The 22,917-nt window shown below is 43.4% G+C and overlaps 1 protein-coding gene across 3 annotated transcripts in view; it reads left to right on the forward strand.

Moving 5' to 3' along the window:
- The window catches only part of CYFIP1 (cytoplasmic FMR1 interacting protein 1), a 147,489-nt gene that overhangs the window by 103,266 nt on the left and 21,306 nt on the right, over window positions 1–22,917 (forward strand). For all 3 annotated transcript variants that reach the window (XM_025437515.3, XM_025437514.3, XM_049107986.1), the window contains exons 22-24: window positions 1,344–1,543; window positions 10,512–10,599; window positions 19,483–19,626. In XM_025437515.3, coding sequence (XP_025293300.1) covers window positions 1,344–1,543; window positions 10,512–10,599; window positions 19,483–19,626 — 432 coding nt within the window. The remainder of the gene's footprint in view (window positions 1–1,343; window positions 1,544–10,511; window positions 10,600–19,482; window positions 19,627–22,917) is intronic.

The raw sequence follows: 22,917 nt of genomic DNA on the forward strand, positions 1-22,917 counted from the left end.
CCAATATTGCATTGTATGTTAACTACCTAAAATTTAAATGAAAAAAATTGTATGTAAAAAAAAAATTAAGGAGTACCTGGCTGGTTCAGTCAGTTAAGCATCTGCCTTCAGCTCTGGTCATGAGACCTGGGATCAAGTCCTACACTGGGCTCCCTGCTCAGTGGGGAGCTTGCTTCTCTCTCTCCCTCTTGCCCTCCACCCTGCTATGCTCTCTCATGCACTTTCTCTCAAATAAATAAATAAAATATTTTTTAAAAAGAAAGACAGGCTATAAAATATATATTAAAAGCCTATGACCTATGCTTGGGAAAACCAACCCAAAGTGGCCAACACCAAGGAATATTGAAGTAAAAGTATTAGATTTTAAAGGAAAAGTCCTCTGGATATCTGAGCAGAGTGATCAGAGAAAGAAAATTTGTTCTCAGAGCTTTGCCCATAGCAATTCATACCAGAAGCCAAGGAAAAGAAACACAAATTAAGGATTTTGTGCTAAGCCAAATCAATCTTCCAAGAATGAGGTCCACAGACAAATGATAGTGAAGATGTAAGAACTCAAGGAAGACTGTACACTCCTAGAGAAGCAGCTCTGGATGAGTGGTGGGCGTGAACAACTTGGTTTGAGCATCTCCACGTAGGGTGAGCAGTGCTCCTCATACTCTTTTACAGAATTAAAATATTATTGACTTGGATATCTTACATTCTTTGTCTTCATGTTTGATCTTTTAAATCTAATGTGTAACTGACATGCACAGTGCACCTCAATTTGGACCAGGCACATTCTCATTGCCATATGTGGCCAGTGGCTGCTGCTGTGGATAGCAGAGACCTAGGAATGTTTATGGGCAAACTCTGAGAGCTTGGAAGGCCATCTGTGAAAGTGCTTGCTGACTCTGCTTCATAGCTGTGGTTTTGGGTAACTCCAGGCACATGAGGCTGACTCAGGCTGAGGCTTGAGGACACACAGTGCCCCAGCAAGGGCAGAGGTGGCTACGTCTCAGTGGTGTGTGCCCTGTGGGTGGTTGGAGGCCGGGGTGGGGAGGGGAATGCAGAGGGGACCTTAGTGGAGAAAGGATGATGGCCCTGTGGGGGTGACCATAGTAAAGAGGGGTGTTTCAAAGCAGTGGAGAGGACATAATAAATTTAGGTGTAAGAAGCAAGCTGCTGTGACCTACTAGATCCCCACTGTGTATTCTTGGCCTACTCCCCAGCCTTACCTTTGTGTGTCCTGCTATCTTCTGCCCAGCCTGCTCTGCCCCAACCATGGCACTGCCCACGTGGGGAATGGAGGCCTGCTGTGTTGGGCCCATTTCCGTTCTCATACCCTTGTTTTTGTGGTCCTGTAGGAGTTGGATGGCCTCTTGGAAATCAACCGCATGACCCATAAGCTGCTAAGCAGGTACCTGACGCTGGACAGCTTTGATGCCATGTTCCGGGAGGCCAACCACAATGTGTCAGCACCCTATGGGAGAATCACCCTCCATGTCTTCTGGGAACTCAATTATGACTTCCTGCCCAACTATTGCTACAATGGCTCCACAAACCGGTGAGTGTGTACCTCATGAATAGTTCTGGATGCCCTTGCCAAAGGGTTCCTAAATGGGACAATCTCAAGGCTCTGCATCATCCAGTAGGTTGCTGTCCCCTCCCCTGTTCCCCATCATCTCTCATGTCCAGGTACTCAGGCCCTCTTAGTCTCTTTTTGCAAATGTAGCCCTAGGCCAGCCTGTGGGCATGTCTGAGGCTTTGCATGTGGAGATTGCACAGCAGGCCAACATTCCTGTCTGGGGCATTTGCATGTAGCTCAGGGTGGGAATCTCATGGGGCATGTGGACAGCAGCTACAGCTTACAGTTGTAAGTCTACCTGATGTTGGGATGTAGTCACTGACTCTACTTGTCATCCATTCTGGGATGTTGGGGTGTATAAAGATCCATCAGCCACCCTCTCACCTACCTATCCTTTCAACAACACAAAGTGGCTAATTAGGTGAGTGCCATGGTTGATAGCAACATTATTTCATGTGGTTCAGCTTCATATGGCCCAGATCCTGGGACAGCCTTGCCTTGGCTGCTGTGCGCTGGGCAGCTGCCTGTTGGAAGTTTGTTCCATATGTCTTTAGCTCGGGTCCTGCTGTATGTCAGCATATACCAGGGACATTTATCTGTATCTGTGTGTGTGCATGTGTGTATTATGACTGCTTTTTAAAAATCATTGTCTTGGGGCAGCCCTGGTGGCTTAGTGGTTTAGCACCGCCTTCAGCCCAGGGTGTGATCCTGGAGATCCAGGATCGAGTCCCACACTGGGCTCCCTGCATGGAGCCTGCTTCTCCCTCTGCCTGTGTCTCTGTAACTTTCATGAATAAATAAATAAAATCTTAAAAAATAAATAATTGTCTTTGGCTTTGCTGCTGGGTCTGAGCATCCCATCAGGTATTGGCTGAATTGTTACTGGCCCAGAGTTTTGTGTCTCAGGGTGCTGATGAGGACTAGAACTGAGGACAGAAAGGAGGCCCTCCTGTGGTCTGATCAGGTCTGCTATTGCCAACATCAGAGCCCCAAGGGTAGATTTCTCTGAGGGGAGGCAGGCCTGTTCCCAGGTGCATGGGGCTATGCCATCACACTGGCCCCAGGTGGCTGACATCCAGTCCCCGGCAGCAGTAGTGGAGATGTGGCCATGGGTTTCAGAGCCACAAATGAAGGAGCTTTGTCAGCCTCCTCCAATTAAGGGTCTTCTGAGCCTGGATGGGCACAATCCCCCAGAACCAGACTTTATGGACTGCTCATCCCTGTTTAACTTCTTTTAAGACACCCAGTTTCCTGAAATAGGTATCTTCCAAGTTAGAGTTTGGATTAACTGAAAAAATATTTTTATTACATAAAAAAATGTATCATAATTATAGAAAAGCTAGAAATCATATATACATATATAGGGGAAAGAATTAAATCCCTAGAAATTTCCTTCATCAAAAAATGGGTCTGTCTTCTGCAGTTTTTGCCATACAGTCAGATATACATGTATATTTTTTATTTTGCTGAAATGGGTGTTGTTATGTATACTATTACATACATATTCTTACCCCATGTGATATATCACAAGAAGGGTCATTCTGGGGCAGCCCCAGTGGCGCAGTGGTTTAGCGCCTCCTTGCAGCCCAGGGTGTGATCCTGGAGACCCTGGACCGAGTCCCACGTCAGGCTCTCTGTATGATGCCTGCTTCTCCCTCTGCCTGTGTCTCTGCCTCTCTCTCTCTGTGTGTCTATGAATAAATAAATAAAATCTTTAAAAAAACAAAAAAAGAAGGGTCATTCTGTGTTAAGATATATATATACCTTTCTCCCTGAAAATCTGTTTAAGTCATGGCTGATGTTTGTAGGTCAAAGAGCTGTTTTGGTTAGTCCATTTGAAACCTTTGGAATTAATTTGTTACCTTAAATCATTTTTGCCTTGTCTGGTGTCTCCAAAGGTAACATGCAACAGAACCCCACTGTCAATGGGCTGAAAAAAGATGTTCCAATGAGGTCAGAATCAGGCAACACAGGGAGCTGTGATGTTTTTTGTACTATTTTAGATTTTTTTTTCTTTTTTTTTTTTTTTTTTTTTAGCTATCTAGCATTTCTTCACCCTTTAAGGGATATCCCAGAGATCTTGCAAAAGGAGCAATTAAAGGTATTCCCTGTGCCTCCTTTATGCTTGCTGCATGTAGCACCCACTTGGCCCTGGTGTCCTTGGTGAGGTTCAGTGGGCTGAGCCCTCAGAAGTGACATGAGCTACTTAGAAGGACTGCAGAGGCAGGGTCAGCTTTACATGACGATGAAAAGTCAGCATTTGCCATAAACTCTAGTGATAAATCGCTGTATTTTCTGAAAGACTGTAGACATCTGAACAAAAGTTGGGTGAGAAGTGTGGAGTTAGGGAAATGGATCTGATTCTGAGTTCAAGCCTACCTAGGTGGGCCCTACTATGTGGGTGCCCTGTTTGGGGCTGTTGACGGAGAACAGGCAGCAGGAGCCTCACTATCAAAGGCCAAGTTGGCAGGCAGGGCTCAGGTCAGAAAGCTGGTGCTAGTAACCCAGTGACCTACTCGAGGGTAAAAACCTCCAGGCGTGTGTCCGTTACAGGACCCTGTGCAGGGAGCATTGAGGCATCCAATATATAACTGAAGAGAGAGGCCCTTGTTTCTTGAGACCACACAACACAATGTTGAATGCAGATGACTCCAAGCAGAAAGGACAGCACCGATGCCTTCACGTGCTGTGGCATATTTCTCCCATGGCCCACGCAGTGCTGTGAACATCCCTGTTTGCAGGTTGAGCACAAAGCCCACAGAGGCTGAGAGTGGATCCCACCTGTGTTGCAGGAGGCTGCTCTCCCCACCGAGGCTCCTGGAAACTGAACTGGAACCTGAGAAGACAGACAAAACTGTGTCACTCAGTATTTTTTTTTTTTTAAGATTTTATTTATTTATTCATGAGAGACGGGGGTGGGTGGGTGGGCGGTGCAGAGACACAGGCAGAGGGAGAAGCAGGCTCCATGCAGGGAGCCCAATGTGGGACTTGATCCCGGGTCTCCAGGATCACACCCTGGGCCGAAGGCAGGCGCTAAACCGCTGAGCCACCCAGGGATCCCCCGTCACTCAGTATTTTGATTCCATACTTGAGGGTTTTCTAAGAGCTGCTTGAGGGAAACCTTCATTTGTTCTTGGCATATCTACTGATTTTGCTGCTTATTTTTGATTAGGAATTTCGCTGATAGCTCTGGGAACTGGTTTAGGGTGGCTTGTGACTTAAATTTAACCTATACAGCTAATAGTTGTATGAAAATGCTATAGCTCTGGAAATAGGCCAACAGTTGGGATCAGAGTTAGGCTTCAGAGAGGAAGGCCATGGAAGAAGCAGTGTGTCCTCAGTGCAGTGTACCATGAAGCCAAGGGAATTATTTTGTCCCGTTTCCAGTATGTTAACTTCTGCCCCTTTGTTAGGATGGTGGCTATCAGGTTTCAGTTCTGGCTTGTTATCAGTTGTCATTATGGTGCTTGAACAATGATTTCAAACTTCATCTTTCCGTGTATATTACTTGGCTTTCTGCTATTTGTGTTAACATTTATTTGTTTATTATAAGTAAGGACTCAGGGATTCTAACTCAGCATTAGAATCTGTTACTATCATGACTTGGGTTTGTGGCTCAAGTTGGCCCCATTTTGGCCAGTGGGAGCCCCTTCTACCAGATTTTCTCTGTCTGCATCATTTTGAAGCATGGCTGTACTTCCTGCACCACAAGAAGTTCCAGGTTCATCTTCTATTTCTCTTGCTCTGTCCTTGTGATTTGTCATTTCTACAGGATTCCTTAGAGTGGAGACTATTTTAGAACTAGGCTTAATATTTGAAAAGTAAGTCTGGGTGTTAGGTATGCTTATTGCTATTGGAATATCATTGTTTCTAGACCCTTTTGATGTTCAGAGCTAGAAGTACCAGATGTGTGCTGTATTAGGTTCCTCAAACTATCACAAACCATGGGACTTCAAACCACAAAAATTTCTTTTCTCAAAAATTTCTAATTCTGGAGTCTAGATATCCAACATCAGAGTGTCCACAGGGCCATGCCACTTCTCTGAGACTCTGGGAGAACCTCCTTTTGCCCCCTCCCAGCTCCAGGTGGCAGCTAGCAGTTCTCAGCCTTCCTTACTGTGCAGCTCTCTTGTTCCAGGCCCTGCCTCTGTAGACATGTGCTGTTGCCCTGTGTGTGTCTCTTTTCTTACAAGGACTGGAGTCATTGGATTAAGGAGCCACTCCTCTTCAGCATGACCTCACCTTGACTAATCACAGCTGCAGTGGCCCTGATCCCAAATAAGGATCACATCCAAGGTGCTGGTCATTAAGACTTCAGATTTTCTCTTTGGAGACACAAACCCATAAAATGCATGCATGCACGGCTCCTCTGTAGCTGTTTACATATTATAACCGTGAATTCACACTGGTACCTTCAGTTCCAGTTCAGCACTGCAGGTGTCATTCTTATTCTCTCCCTCCCTTTCCATTTCTGTAATTCCTTTCTACACTGAGAATCCTGTTTCATTATTCTTGGTTCCTGGATGTAAATATTCTTGGTATATTTACTCTCTTGCTCAGTTCTAAAAAAGCAGAAAATGGCTTCAAAATTATTAATGCTTCCTACACAAGCCTACTAAATGGAATTCAGTATTTGTTGCCAATGCTTTTGTCTTTACGTTGGGTGGGGGGCGGGGAGAATGTGTGTGTGTGTGTGTGTGTGTGTGTGTGTGTGTGTACATGGTTAAAAATTGTTCGGAAAAAATGTGGCTTATGTATGCAATGGACTATTACTCAGCCATTAGAAATGACAAATACCCACCATTTGCTTCAACGTGGAGGGACCTGGAGGGTATTATGCTAAGTGAAATAAGTCAATTGGAGAAGGACAAACATATGGTCTCATTCATTTGGGGAATATAAATAATAGTGAAAGGGAATAGAGGGGAAGGAAGAAGAAATGGGTAGGAAATCTCAGAAAGGGAGACAGAACATGGAAGACTCCTAATTCTGGGAAACGAACTAGGGGTGGTGGAAGGGGAGGAGGGCGGGGGGTGGGGGTGACTGGGTGGTGGGCACTGAGGGGGGCACTTGACGGGATGAGCACTGGGTGTTATTCTGTATGTTGGCAAATTGAACACCAATAAAAAATAAATTTATTATTATACAAATAATAAATAATGAATAAATAACTAAATAAAAATTGTTCGGAAAAAATAAAAATTGGGATAATGGAGGAATAGGGTTTGGATTTACTCTTTTGCCCTAAGCAAGTGAAAAATTAGGCAAAATTTATGAAACCACTGTTTTCAGGCATTGCTTGTTTCCCTGAGGGAAAGGAAACAAAAGAAGTGAGCCCTATGACTTCCCTGGCTTTCTGCCTGGAAGCACTTCCTGGGCCTCAGTGTGGAGGGAGGGTATCCCAATATAGCCTGGAAGTCTTTTTATTTTTTATTTTTTATTTTTTTTGGAGTTCAATTTGCCAACATATTGCATATCACCCAGTTCTCATCCCGTCAAGTGCCCTCCTCAGTGCCTGTCACCCAGTCACCCCAATCCCCCACCCACCTCCCTTTCCACTACCCTTTGTTCGTTTCCCAGAGTTAGGAGTCTCTCATGTTCTGTCTCCCTCACTGATATTTTCACTCATTTTCTCTCCTTTCCCCTTTATTCCCTTTCACTATTTTTTATATTCCCCAAATGAATGAGACCATATAATGTTTGTCCTTTTCTGATTGACTTATTTCACTCCGCATAATACCCTCCAGTTCTATCACGTTGAAGCGAATGGTGAGTATTTGTCATTTCTAATGGCTGAGTAATATTCCATTGTATACATAAACCACATCTTCTTTATCCACTCATCTTTCGATGGACACCGAGGCTCCTTCCACAGTTTGGCTGTTGTGGACATTGCTGCTAGAAACATCGGGGTGCAGGAGTCCTGGCGTTTCACTGCATCCGTATCTGTGGGGTAAATCCCCAGCAGAGCAATTGCTGGGTCATAGGGCAGGTCTATTTTTAACTCTTTGAGGAACCTCCACACAGTTTTCCAGAGTGGCTGCACCATTTCACATTCCCACCAACAGTGCAAGAGGATTCCCCTTTCTCCACATCCTCTCCAACATTTGTTGTTTCCTGTCTAGTTAGTTTTCCCCATTCTCACTGGTGTGAGGTGGGATCTCATTGTGGTTTTATTTTTTTTTTTAAGATAGATAGATAGATAGATAGATAGATAGATAGATAGATAGATAGATTTATTTATTTATTTATTTATTTATTTATTTATTTATTTATGATAGAGAGAGAGAGAGAGAGAGAAAGAGGCAGAGACACAGGAGGAGGGAGAAGCAGGCTCCATGCAGGGAGCCTGACGTGGGACTCTATCCGGGGACTCCAGGATCGCTCCCTGGGCCAAAGGCAGGTGCTAAACTGCTGAGCCACCCAGGGATCCCCCTCATTGTGGTTTTTTTTTTTTTTTTTTTCTTTCCCTCATTGTGGTTTTAATTTGTATTTCCGTGATGGCAAGTAATGCGGAGCATTTTCTCATGTGCTTGTGGGCATATCTATGTCTGCCTCTGTAAAATTTCTGTTCGTGTCTTCTGCATTTCATGATTGGATTGTTTGTTTCTTTGCTGTTGAGTTTAATAAGTTCTTATAGATCTTGGATACTAGCCCTTTTTTTTTTTTTTAAAGATTTTTTATTTATTCATTCATGAGAGACACAGACACAGGCAGAGGGAGAAGCAGGCCGCATGCAGGGAGCTGACGTGGGACTCAATCCCAGGTCTCCAGAATCATGCCCTGGGCTGAAGGCGGCGCTAAACCGCTGAGCCACCCGGGCTGCCCCGGTACTAGCCCTTTATCTGATATGTCATTTGCAAATATCTTCTCCTATTCTGTAGGTTGTCTTTTAGTTTTGTTCACTGTTTCTTTTGTTGTGCAGAAGCTTTTTATCTTGATGAAGTCCCAATAATTCATTTTTGCTTTTGTTTTCCCTGCCTTCAGAGATGTATCTTACAAGAAGTTGCTGTGGCCAAGTTCAAAAAGGGTGTTGTCTATGTTCTCCTCTAGGATTTTGATGGATTCTTGTCTCACATTTAGATCTTTCACCCATTTTGAGTTTATCTTTGTGTGTGGTATAAGAGAATGGTTTAGTTTCATTCTTCTGCATGTCAGCCTGGACGTCTTACTTGGTAGAGGAGATAGATTGGAAACTGAGGAAGCTGAAACAGTTGACACTTACAGGGGAGATTTGCAGGGCGGGAGAGGGGAGAGCTGCGAAGAGAAGCAGCTCCTGAGACCAACTCAGGGCCCTTTACTCTTTGCTCAAATATTAAACTGTATGGTGCATTGGTGAAACTCCACAAGGATAGTAAAGAATAACTTTTTAGAGCTGTAAGCTATATAATTCACAGAATTAGAAGCCATTTGAAGCCTTGCCAGTAAGAATGGGGAAACCTCACTGAATACCTACCCATTTGACAGAATTGCCAGAGGGCCAGCCTTAGTACTAGCCCTCAGGTACTGACCACTGAGCCACCCTAATTAGGAAGGGGTCCAGCTGACTTTGGAGCCGTTTAACAGCCTGGTCAAAATAACTCAACACTTTAAGGGTTAACAACAAAATCCAGACACCTGATGCTGCAGGCCACTGACCTGCCCTCAGACATGCATGTTCATTTCATGCGCTGGTGGTATTTTGCCAATTACATCCTTTTTTATTTATTAAAGTGTAATATGTGTCAATCAAGTTCTTCAGATTTAATAATTAGCAAATCCTTATATTTTTCTTAATGATGGCTTCTTTATAAAAGTTTACATGTTTAAATGAACCATTCTGATTTGAAAGTTTTAGCCAAGTTTGACATGTTTGCTTTAAACTCCAAGCATTTGATTTTCAGTATTCCCTAATCCATTATGAGTGTGGTTATAAGCACTGAATTTCCTCATTCTTCCCCTTACCTTGTAAATAGTGATTTGAGTGATGACTCGACTGCCTGTGCCTGCCTTCCCACTCCTGTCCTCGAGGTCACTGCTGTGTCCAGAGGCCCAGCAATGCCTGAGTGCTTGTTCATTACCACTTGTCAAAGGACTGATTTAGGCATGAAATGGTCCTGGTGAAAAGATACAGATGCAATGAAACGGCGGGACACCTGCACCCCGATGTTTCTAGCAGCAATGTCCACAATAGCCAAACTGTGGAAGGAGCCTCTGTGTCCATCAAAAGATGAATGGATAAAGAAGATGTGGTTTATGTATACAATGGAATATTACTCAGCCATTAGAAATGACAAATACCCGCCATTTGCTTCGATGTGGATGGAACTGGAGGGTATTATGCTGAGTGAAATAAGTCAATTGGAGAAGGACAAACATTATATGGTCTCATTCATTTGGGGAATATAAATAATAGTGAAAGGGAATAGAGGGGAAGGGAGAAGAAATGGGTAGGAAATATCAGAAAGAGAGACAGAACATGAAGACCTCCTACTCTGGGAAACGAACTAGGGGTGGTGGAAGGGGAGGAGGGCAGGGGGTGGGGGTGACTGGGTGGCAGACACTGAGGGGGACACTTGACGGGATGAGCACTGGGTGCTATTCTGTATGTTGGCAAATTGAACACCAATAACAAATTTATTATTATAAAAAAAAAAAGAAAAAGAAAAAGAAAAAGAAATGGTGCTGGTGCCCATAGACAAGACTCTGTCCCGGAGTTTGGAGACTGTGCTTATGTGGTGGAAGGACACAGGTGTTCGTTCTCACTCTCTTGATGAACTCTGGATACATGTACTATGCTTGGGAGTATTTATATCTCATGGTATTTGATTTCTTAGAATTTTCCTACGTGATGATTACATCAGTTAACTGGAGGAAGATGTAACTGATGGGTAATGAAAAAGTTCTGAATTTAAAGAACTACCTTTAAATTTGTTTTCTTTTATCTTTTTATCCTTTTTTTGTTTAGATTTGTTCGGACAGTATTACCATTTTCTCAAGAGTTTCAAAGAGATAAACAGCCTAACGCACAACCCCAGTATTTGCATGGATCGAAGGTAGGTTCTTTTGTGTTTATGTTATGATTTTTTTTAAGTTCACAATGAAGCATATTTTCAAGTTTAGTTTAAATCAAGTCAGTTGGGATCCCTGGGTGGCACAGCGGTTTGGCGCCTGCCTTTGGCCCAGGGCGTGATCCTGGAGACCCGGGATCGAGTCCCACGTCGGGCTCCCGGTGCATGGAGCCTGCTTCTCCCTCTGCCTATGTCTCTGCCTCTCTCTCTCTCTCTGTGTGTGTGACTATCATAAATAAATAAAAATTAAAAAAAAATAAAAATAAATCAGGTCAGTTGCAGTGATTTAAATGTATCATGCCATATATGAAAGAAATGTTATTGTTTTCTTCCATTAGCACCTTCCTAAAAAGTAATGTAGTGCTAGGACAGCACTCTAGCCATCTGGTGGGTGTCAGGCTGGGCCTGGCCTCACTCCTGCCCCTAAAATCAGTGAGTTTACCAGTAGAGTTAAAGTTTTAAAAATAGCAAACCAGGCAAATGTGTGGAATAGGCTCAGGGCTCATCTCTGACAGAGGGTCAGAATATCTTGTCTAGGTGTGATGCCATGAAAGGAGAGGTGAGGTGAGAAGGGAGGGACATGCAGAAGACAGTTGACATCCAGAAACCGCAGGCAGACAGGCTGGCTGAGGCCACAGAACATTGTCCAGTAAGGTAAGACAGGTGTCCAGCCTGAGGATGGCTGCATTTGTAACAGGTTAAGAGTATTAAAGGTTAGTGTAGTTAGTATTTAAAATTTTTTTTAATTTTTATTTATTTATGATAGTCACAGAGAGAGAGAGAGAGAGGCAGAGACATAGGCAGAGGGAAAAGCAGGCTCCATGCACCGGGAGCTCGACGTGGGACTCCATCCCGGGTCTCCAGGATCGCGCCCTGGGCCAAAGGCAGGTGCCAAACCGCTGCACCACCCAGGGATCCCCCTGTAGTTAGTATTTAAAGCATTCTTACAGTTTGATAAGAAAAGATGCTCTATACTAAAAAGGAGATAAATGGAATGAACAGATATTTCCAAAAATGTAGTAAAAGATAGAAATAGATATCTAGCCTCACCAGTGATTGAAGAAAAATAAATGAGTGCACATGAACCTGTATGATTCTAGGAGACCATCTGCAATGCTTATCAATATTTAAATGTTCTCACTTGTGGGAAGCTGGATAGGCTAAGGAATGAATCAAACAAGTATAATGTGAGGTCCATTAAGGGGGTGGTCATACAACATTGTCATAAAAAATATGGAAGCAGCCCAACTGACCAGCAAGAATATTCCAATATCTGATTGTCTAGTGGAATGCAATACAGTTGTTAACAAATAATTACATAGATCTTATGATAGTTGTGGGACCTGTATTTTATTAAGTTAAAAAAAAAATCAAACTCCAAACAGAATGATCCTAATTACAAAAAGGTACATACAGAGAAAAGATTATTGGCATACTAAACAGTGGCTGTCTTTGGGAGGGCTGAGTCTGAGAAATGTCTTTCTTTTCTGAATTCTGTTTATGATGTGTTTGCATTGTTCTCACTTGGGTTTTAAGTTGCCCTGTCCAATGTTGGTGTGAGTCTCAGTCTTCACAGGGCCCAACCTGTGGGCTGTGTAGAGAAATGGGGCCTGGCCCCCTTCCCCAAGCATGGACACTAGCCCCTGTGGTCTCAGAGTCGTTAACGGTGAGCCTTGGCACTGCTGATTAATTTTGCTCTGAAGCTCTGAGGGGCTGAGGTTTGAGCAGTATCTTCTCTGTGTTTTTTGCATGTTCTGCTTACAGGTGCAAAAATGTGTCTATTAAAATAATGACATAAAAGGACCACTCTTCAGGTCCCTAGTGGTGGCTCTCAGGAGAGTGTCAACATGTCACTCTTCCCTTACAACTAGTCTTTGAAGACACAGGTCCTTGGCTCACCCTCCTCCTCTTCTCCAACTTCTCCAGGCTCATGATGTCTTCTCCTTTCAGCTGCCCACTTCTGTCTTAATCACAACATCATAGCATTTCACAAACTGATGTGTCCATTTAGTTTTCATCCTGTCAGCCAAGAAAAAATGATAGATGTCTTAGTGGGACAAGCCAGAGGGCTAAGTAGAGGATATATATGGGGAAACCAGAGTTGGCAGAAATAGAAACTTCCTGTGTTTTGCTAGGATATGTGGAATTTCAAGCTGAAATTGCTGCCAACTCCGTGTTCTGCATTTGAGTGGCACCATGTTCTCTGCATGGTGTATGGAAAGGGCATGTCCCTGTGAACAGGTGTGCTCCTAGGATGCTGTGACAGAGCATGGGTTGGGTTTTGGAGAGGCCTTTTTCTAATGAGATCTGGATGCTGAGAAGAAACCAACCGTACTGAGGGCCCTGAGGGCCAAGACTGTGTCACAAGATGGGGGTGGATGAGGGTGAATGGCAGGCAATTTAGGGCCAAGGTGGTTTGGGGTGGTGGTGGTCAGGAAGTGGACACAGAATGATGGCAGGTGGAAAGATGTTACTCTAGTCCCAGCAAGAGGTGGTGTCTTGGACCAAGTAGCGTTGACAGAGATGAAGAGAAGTAGATGGGTTCAATATCCAAAAGGATATTTTGGAAGTGGACTTCACTGGACTTGCTAATGCCCTGAAGATGGAGGATGAGAGGAAAAAAAGACCCAAAGATATTTCCTAAGTTTCTGGTAGTTGGTGAGTAGAGGTGTCAGTTTTTGAAGTCAAGGAGGGCTAGATTTAGGGAGGTTAAAGGGAAGAGGCCTTGATCCCTAGGGCCTGTGTCCTCTCCTCTTCTCAGGTCTGTCCATGCCACATGGCACAGACCTTGCTGTGAGTAGGGGAGGATGTTGCCCCACTGAGTGTCTCTTCTGGTCACAGCCAGGCTGGCTTCACAATTTACTCAACTGAGGCAAGGGTTGTGGGAGTTGTGAGAGGGTGCAAGGTATGGGTTGGAGTATCACGTTACCCCACTTGGTTAGGGTCAGGATTTTTGCTGCCGTTTTAAGCCTCGTGATGATGACAAGAAGTGAAGAATGCCAGGCGTCATTGTTCTGTCTACTGTGTTCTAGGATTGAGCATCATTTTAAAAAATACTAAGTAATGTGTTTTTCTATAGGTAACAAGTTACAGTCATTGTCTCAGGGCTCACTCAGCAACTGTTTCCTATGCATGAGCTGTGACCTGGGCTGTGCCTGGCTTCAATCAGGGAACATGGTTCTTGATGCAGGAGGATGTGAGTACAGGCCCTGCTCCAGAGAGGCCTGAAGTTGTTGGCTGGGTGTTGGGGTGCAGACAGGCACCAAGAGCCAAATACGCCTGGTCTGAACAATGGAGGGCACCCCAGCAGGTTTGGGAGCATGACCAGTGGGGCAGGGAAGGTGGAAAGGAGGCTAAAGCTGTTGAGACACAGGCAGGGACCCCTAGACCCCTGCCCTCTTCCCTCCTTCTGCTTGGCCAAAGATTTCTCACCTGCAGAGGAGTCCCCAGTGGTACCTGCTTCAGAGAAGGGAGGTGGGAGATGAAAACACCTGGCTCAGTGCTGCCACTGGGAAGTCCCTCAGGTCAGACAGGTGATGCTTGTGGTGGGACATGAGGCCCAGACAGTTAACAGACTCTGCCTCATACCCACCCCCAAGTGACACCCAGACTCTGTGGACCCCAAGAGAAGCTCTGTGAGCTGCTGGTTGAGTGGAACTAGCTTGCCTAATAGCAGGTTCCCTTTTAATCTCAGTGTAATCAAGGCCAGGACACAAGTCAGGAGTTAGGGGACCCCTGACCTACAACACGACACCTTTTAATGCCTCAACCCATTCTTTCCCAGTTCTTTTAAAATGTGAAACTTTCATTTCTGTCTTCTTTCCTCTCACTAATAGATGGCAGCTTGAACTTGACTGTGGTAGGACCATGCCCTTAGAAAATGGACACAAACTATAATTCTGGCTGGTGTATTAGTGCAGGCTGCCCATCTCCTCCACTCCTCTAAAAAGGCATGAGGTGGACAATTTCTTTTGGTGGGGTGCAGAGAGAGGGAATCTCAAGCAGACTCTGCTGAGCACGAAGCCTGATGCAAGGCTCGATCTCATGACCCAGAGATCATGACCTGACCTGAAATCAAGAGTTGGACACTTAACCAATGAGCCATCCAGGCACCCCAAGGTGGATAATTTTTTAAAGAATTAGAATGTAGAGGCACCTGGGTGGCTCAGTCGGCTCAGATCATGATCTCAGGGTCCTGGGATTGAGCCACATCATTGCGAATGGCAAGATTTCATTTCTCTTTTTATTTAAATTCTAGTTAGTTAACATGCAGTGTAATATTAGTTTCATGTGTACAATGTAGTGACTCAACACTTCCATTCAACCCCCAGTGCTCATCACAAGTGCACTCCTGAATCTCCATCACCTATTTAACCCATCCCCCCACCCACCTCCCCTCCAGTAACCGTAAGTTTGTTCTCTTGAGTGTTATGTGCATAACATAACACTCATGTTATGTGCATCTGTTTTGTTTCTTAAATTCCAGATGTGAGTGAAATCAAATGGTATTTATCTTTCTCTGATATTTTAGCATATTCTCTAGCTCCATCCAAGTCATTGCAAATGGCAAGATTTCATTCTTTTTTTATGGCTGGGTAATATCCATTGTATATATATGCCACTTCTTTACCTGTTCATCAGTCAGTGGACATTTGGGCTCTTTCCATAGTTTGGCTATTGTTGATCATGCTGCCATAAACATAGGGGTGAATGCATCCCTTCGACACAGAATTTTTGTATTGTTTGGGTATACCCGGTACTGCAATTGCTAGGTCCTAGGGTTTTTCTGTTTTTTACTTTTTGAGGAACCTCCACACTGTTTTCCAGAGAGGCTGCGTCAGTTTGCATTCCCACCGACAGTGTAAGAGGGTTGCCCCTTCTCCACATCCTCTCCAACATCTGTTGTTTCCTTTGTTGTTGATTTTAGTCATTCTGAGGGGTGTGAGGTGATACCTCATTGTGGTTTTGACTTGTATTTCCCTGATGATAAGTGATGTTGAGCATCTTTTCATGTGTCTGTTGGCCACCTGTATGTTTTCTATGGAAAAACTGTTCATGTCTTCTGTCCATTTTTTAAACTGGATTATTTGATTTTGGGGTGTCAAGTTTTATAAGTTCTTTATATATTTTGGATATCACCTGTTTATCAGATATGTCATTTGCAAATATCTTCTCCTATTCTGAAGGTTGCCTTTTAGTTTTGTTGTTTCCCTCACTGTGCAGAAGCTTTTTGTTTTGATGATGTCCCAATAGTTTATTTTTACTTTTGTTTTTCTTGCTTCGGGAGACGTATCTAGTAAGAAGTTGCTGCAGCTGAGGTTAGAGGTTTCTACCTGTGTTTTCCTCTGGGATTCTGATGGTTTCCTGTCTCACACTTAGGTTTTTCATCCATTTTGAATTTATCTCTGTGAATGGTTTAAGACAGTAGTCCAGTTTCATTCTTCTGCTTAATGGCTGTCCAATGTTCCCAACAACATTTGTTGAAGAGACTGGTTTTTTTTTTTTTTTTTCCCCCAGTGGAAATTCTTTCCCATTTTGTCGAAACTGAGTTGACCATAGAGTTGAGAGTCCATTTCTGGGTTCTCTATTCTGCTCCACTCATGTGTGTCTTTTTTTGTGCCAGCACCATACTGTCTTGATGATCACAGCTTTGTAATAGAGCCTGAAGTCTGGAATTGTGATCCATCCAGCTTTGGTTTTCTTTTTCAAGATTGCTTTGACTATTTGGGGTTTTTTGTGATTCCATATGACCATGTGCATGACAAATATTTCTCTATCCCCTCATTTCAATCTGCAGGTGATTTTAGGTCTAAAATGAGTCTCTGAAGAAATGTGTGGGAAATATCAGAAAGGGAGACAGAACATAAAGACTCCTAACTCTGGGAAATGAACTAGGGGTGGTGGAAGGGGAGGAGGGCGGGGGGTGGGGGTGAATGGGTGACGGGCACTGAGGGGGGCACTTGACAGGATGAGCACTGGGGTGTTATTCTGTATGTTGGTAAATTGAACACCAATAAAAAATAAATGTATTATAAAAAAATAAAATAAAATGAGTCTCTGGTAAAAAAAAAAGAATAAAAAATTTAAAATAAATTAAAATTAGTCTCTTGTAGGTAGCATATAAATGAGTCTTGTGTTTTTTAATCCATTATGGTAGCATTTGTCTTTTGATTAGAACATTTAGTCCATTTATATTCAGAGTAATTATTGATAGACCTGGGATTACGACCTGAACCAAAGGCAGACGCTCAACTGCTGAGCCACTCAGAGGCTTCATGGCGTGCCATTTCTATGAAGAGATCTGCTGCTGACTTTATGGGTCTTCTGCTTTTAGGATTTTTTCTTTATCACTATATTTTGCGAATTTAACTACAATATGACTTGGTATTGGCCTGCTTTTATTGATTTTGATGCAGCTCCTCTGGTTTTTAAAGCCAAAATTTATGGGGATTAGTCCTTCCTGTGTGAGCTTCCTGGTGCAAGGGTCTATTTCTCTGCCCTCTTTACAACGTGCATCCCCCTCCTCTCATTGGCAGCTTCCCTCTGCCTTTCTGATCTTCCTAAGATTTCAGATGTCTTCTTCCCTATATTTCATTGTGGAGATTTTTCTGCCAGTCTTCAGATTGCTCTCCATCTTAATAACTTGGAGGTGGATGATATCTTGGAGGTAGGATGGGGGTGAGCTCAGGGTCCTCCTCTACCATCTTCCCAAGCTCCTGAGACTATTAGATTTCATTAATGTTTTTCATGGTTTTCTTTTGACACGCTAGAACATACATCCAGAAGGAGAGGAGCCCCCATGAATCACTATTTGTACATCCAATATAAACAAGTTTTCTGTGTGCTTAATTAAATGCCCCAGTGCGGGCAGCCCGGGTGGCTCAGTGGTTTAGCGCCACCTTCAGCCCAGGGCCTGGTCCTGGAGACCCGGGATCGAGTCCCATGGCAGGCTCCCTGCATGGAGCCTGCTTCTCCCTCTGCCTGTGTCTCTGCCTCTCTCTCTCTCTCTCTCTCTCTCTCATGAATAAATAAAATCTTTAAAAAAAAGTAAAAATAAAAAATAAATGCCCCAGTGGTAGAAGACAACCTTATAGGTAGGTAACATTCTAAGGGCTGAATTCCCAGGAATTGCAAGCAGGCCTCCTGAAGATACTCAAGAGCTGAGCATCCAGGCCTGCTGTGCTGATTCTTCACTTTTCTGATGATGTGGTTTTTAGTGTATGTAGAGTAAATATTTAAGACAGTGACAAAGGGGGCAAGGAGAAGATTCAGGGAACCTAAGTGGAGGTGAGGTTGATAACACTTCAAAGTGGTAAAATGTTGATAGTTGGATTGTTATAACTTACACAACATATAAGACCTAGAATAACCACTAAAAGATGTGTGAAGAGATTTTTTTTTTTTAAAGATTTTATTTATTTATTCATGAGAGATAGAGAGAGACACAGGCAGAGGGAGAAGTAGGATCCCTGCGGGGAGCCCAACGTGGGACTCAATCCCAGGACCCCGGGATCACAACCTGAGCCAAAGGCAGATAGATGTTCAACCACTGAGCCACCTAGGTGCCCCTTTTTAGATATTCTTGAAACTTGATCAATCATAGTGGAATCTAGAAAATGTTTAAGTGACTCAGAAGAAGTCAGGAAGACTGAAACAGACCCTACTTAGATATCAATAATTAGATTATATATAAATCTGCTAAATGTAAGTGGTCTTTATACAGTTAAAATACTGAGGTTTGGCAGAGTGGATTTAAAAAACATGGTACAATAATAAAGGTACTTTATTGTGTCTCTCATGAATAAATAAATAAAATCTTTATAAAAAAAAGAAAATTAAAAGAGTTGAGATCATACAGAGTGTGTTTTCTGACCACACTGGACTCAAACTAGAAATCAGAAAGAGGAGAAGAAAATCTCCAGAGACTTGGAAATTAAAACATTCCTGTATGATCCATGGGTCAAGATGAAGTCTGAAGGGAAATTTTTTTTTAAAGACACCTAACTAAATGAAATGCAAATATATCAGAATTTATGGGATGCAGCTGACAAGTGCTGATAGGAAAACACACACTGAATGCTTGTTCGTAGTCTCCCTGCTGGGTGCATCCATGTTTTTAGACAAGATTGGAGGTCCCCTCCTGTAGGAGGCCACCCTCATTACATTGCCACCTACTCACCTGGTGGGGGCTGCTGTCCCCAGCTCCCTGTGTGTCCCTGAGAAGACAGTTCTTACTGCTCTGTCAGTGTCTGTCTTCAGATGTCTCCCCTAGGAGACTGGGAGCAGCTCTGAGGAGGCAGCAGTGAAGATGTGTTTATTTCTCATTCCAAGACCTCAGAATGGCTTCTGTAGAACTGGCAGTTTGATAAATCTTTGAAATTTGTCTTATTTTTTCTAACAAACTTTTTTTTTTACTTGGAATTTTTTATTATTATTATTATTTTAATTGGAGTTCAGTTTGCCAACATATAGTATAACACCCAGTGCTCATCCTATCAAGTGCCCCCCCCAGTGCCCATCACCCAGTCACCCCATCCCCCCCCCCCCCCCCCCCCCGCCTACCTCCCTTTCCACTACCCCTTGTTTATTTCCCAGAGTTAGGAGTCCTTCATGGTTTGTCTCCCTCTCTAATTTTTCCCACTCATTTTCCCTCCTTTTCCCTATAATCCCTTTCACTAAACTTGCTTGTCATTTCTTTTTGTTGAAAACACAAATACTAGTAAAGGCAGTCTAACAAATTCTCTGGGATTCTCCACCTAAGGGCACATGCATATTTGGTGCATTGTATGCACCAAATCTTGTATGCATAGTAACCACGTTGAAAACTCTGAAGATTTCATTAGGCACTTAACATTCTTTATCCCCCAGGCTTTGAACTTGGCCTACTCTAGCATTTATGGCAGCTACCGGAACTTTGTTGGGCCTCCACACTTCCAGGTCATCTGTCGGCTGCTCGGCTACCAGGGCATTGCAGTGGTCATGGAGGAGCTGCTGAAGGTTGTGAAGAGCTTGGTATGTTTCCCTCAGTGTGCTTCCTTTACGTGGTCTAGGGTTCTCTACTCAATTCAAATGTGGGAGGGAAATAAAAATATTCAGGCACTCCACTGAGCAATTCTGGGATACGAACTGAGTGTTGTACAATTCACTCCATTCTAACACTATGTACCTGGAGATATCATCAGATCCCACAGTTTAAGGGCTCTGACCCACAAGGCTTCCCCACACCCACCCTCCCACTCAATATCAAGTGTAATTTGTCGCTTGTACCTCTGACCCACTGGCTATAAATCAGAGGTTTCTGCAGCCCCCCTCCTAGCAATCTGCTAGGGCAACTCACAAAATTCAGGGAACTACTCAATAGATTACCAGTTTATTACAAAGGATACAAATCAACAGCCAGATGAATCAATACATAGGTCGAGGTCCTGAAGAAAAGAGCTTCTGTTCTCGTGCTCTTTGGGGCATGAGACAGTGACCTATGGAACTGTCTGGTTCCCCAAACTCCACCCTATTAGGTTTTTAATACATAGGCAGGATTGATTAAATCATTGGTCTTTGGTGACTAAATGAACCTCAGCCCCTTCCCTATCCCCAGCAGTCTGGGGGTGGGACTGAAAGTCCCAAATCTAACCATGGGGTTGGTTCTCCTGGCCACCAGCCCCTGTTGGTGAGTGCTTTCCAAAAGTCACCTCATTAACAAGAGACACCTTTAAGGTCTCTTTGGATAATTTGAAAGGTTTTAGGAACAGGAATAAGACCAAATATATTGCACAGCCTTGAATTCACTGGCGTGGAAAAGCCTGGTCCCTGTTATTTTACCTATTCAGAGACAAGTACCAAAATACAGCTTGCTTTATAAGAAAATGTGGCCTTTATATGCAGACATAGTCTTCCCCACCTCCTTTTATAAAGGACCACTGCTATTGCTTGTTGCTCAAGAGAGACATGAAGCCATTTGGGAGAGACCATGTTTCAGCTGGCGAGCATCTGGGAGGGGACAGTTGTACAAACACTCCTGTTTCTGTTTGTGAAATAAGAGGTTTCTTAAAACACAGATCTCCAAGAAACACTTACAGTGGGGGAAACAGAGGTGAGTGTGTTGTCCATGAGGAGTTCTGAGCTGTCTCTGGCAGGGCTGCCGCAAGGGGCAGATGGGCTCCGCTGAGAGGCAGTGGTCCTACTGTTGTTCAGAGATTCCTGTTACCCAGGGATGGCTGGTCCCCCTGCAGGGCTGATGGTGTGTGCCCCTTTTCTGAGTACCAGGGGTTAAACTGTGAATAAAGGATTAAGACTTTACAATCTGTTTAACTTCAGATTGAGGTCAGAAGTTAATGTGCCGAAGTCTTTTAGTTAATTAAGTCCTTTTGGAAAAAGAAAGAGTGAGAAAATGCTATTTGTACACTATCATAGATTTAGTTTTCTGTGTTATTTCTGTTAACTAAGAAAACTTCATAAAATCTTAATCTTTAATCTGTTTCCATTATTTTCATCATTTTTTTAAAAAAGGTTTTATTTGAGAGCATGCATGAACAGGGGGAGGGACAGAGGGAGAGGGACAAGTAGACTCCGCACAGAACAGGGAGCCTGATGCGGGGCTCTATCCCAGGACCCCAAGATCATGACCTGAGCCAAAGGCAGACGCTTCACTGAGCCATGTAGGCGCCCCGATTTTAGTCATCTTTCTGTGACTGTGCCCATTTCTTTAGGATTCTTTATTGCCAAATATAGACTTTCAGGGCATTTCTATACTTGAAGCTGAATTTATGGCCACAATAATTAAAGTGGCAAACCATCAAGGAGATGGTATGATCATTAACAATGCAAAGCAAAAGCTGACAGAATTCTAAGAAGTTGACAAATTATACAACCTTTTTGGATCAAAAATCAATTAGGATATATAAAAGTTGGATCTTTTGACACAGCCATGACTGCATAACCCACTCAGTCTCTGCTAGGACCCCAGCTACAGCCTTTGCCCCAAAATACATAACTTGGAAGGTGTTCGGCACATGCCGAGCCCAGTGTTGGAGCCTCATCAAGTCCATATGAGGAATACAGAAACCACCCCATGCGGATGTTGTTTCCCAGAGCCTCTGTGTTGGCCAAAGTTGGATGCAACTAGAGCAGGTCCTCACCGTCCTGTCACACTTGAGATCACTTGCCTCCTCATTCTCAATGGGGAAGCACTGGGAGCCTTTCCCCTAAGATCAGGAACAAGACAGGGATGTCCACTCTCACCACTGCTATTCAACATAGTACTGGAAGTCCTAGCCTCAGCAATCAGACAACAAAAAGACATTAAAGGCATTCAAACTGGCAAAGAAGAAGTCAAACTCTCCCTCTTCGCCAATGACATGATCCTCTACATAGAAAACCCAAAAGTCTCCACCCCAAGATTGCTGGAACTCATGCAACAATTCGGTAGCGTGGCAGGATACAAAATCAATGCCCAGAAATCAGTGGCATTTCTATACACTAACAATGAGACTGAAGAAAGAGAAATTAAGGAGTCAATCCCATTTACAATTGCACCCAAAAGCATAAGATACCTAGGAATAAACCTAACCAAAGAGGTAAAGGATCTATACCCTAAAAACTATAGAACACTTCTGAAAGAAATTGAAGAAGACACAAAGAGATGGAAAACTATTCCATGCTCATGGATTGGCAGAATTAATATTGTGAAAATGTCAATGTTACCCAGGGCAATTTACACGTTTAATGCAATCCCTATCAAAATGCCATGGACTTTCTTCAGAGAGTTAGAAGAAATCATTTTAAGATTTGTGTGGAATCAGAAAAGACCCCGAATAGCCAGGGGAATATTAAAAAAGAAAACCACAGCTGGGGGCATCACAATGCCAGATTTCAGGTTGTACTACAAAGCTGTGGTCATCAAGACAGTGTGGTACTGGCACAAAAACAGACACAGAGATCAATGGAACAGAATAGAGAACCCAGAAGTGGACCCTGAACTTTATGGGCAACTAATATTCGATAAAGGAGGAAAGACTATCCATTGGAAGAAAGACAGTCTCTTCAATAAATGGTGCTGGGAAAATTGGACATCCACATGCAGAAGAATGAAACTAGACCACTCTCCTACACCATACACAAAGATAAACTCAAAATGGATGAAAGATCTAAATGTGAGACAAGAGTCCATCAAAATCCTAGAGAAGAACACAGGCAACACCCTTTTTGAACTCGGCTACAGTAACTTCTTGCAAGATACATCCACAAAGGCAAAAGAAACAAAAGCAAAAATGAACTATTGGGACTTCATCAAGATAAGAAGCTTTT

Source organism: Canis lupus, chromosome 3 (genome assembly GCF_003254725.2).
Source record: "Canis lupus dingo isolate Sandy chromosome 3, ASM325472v2, whole genome shotgun sequence".
Lineage (NCBI taxonomy): Eukaryota > Metazoa > Chordata > Mammalia > Carnivora > Canidae > Canis > Canis lupus.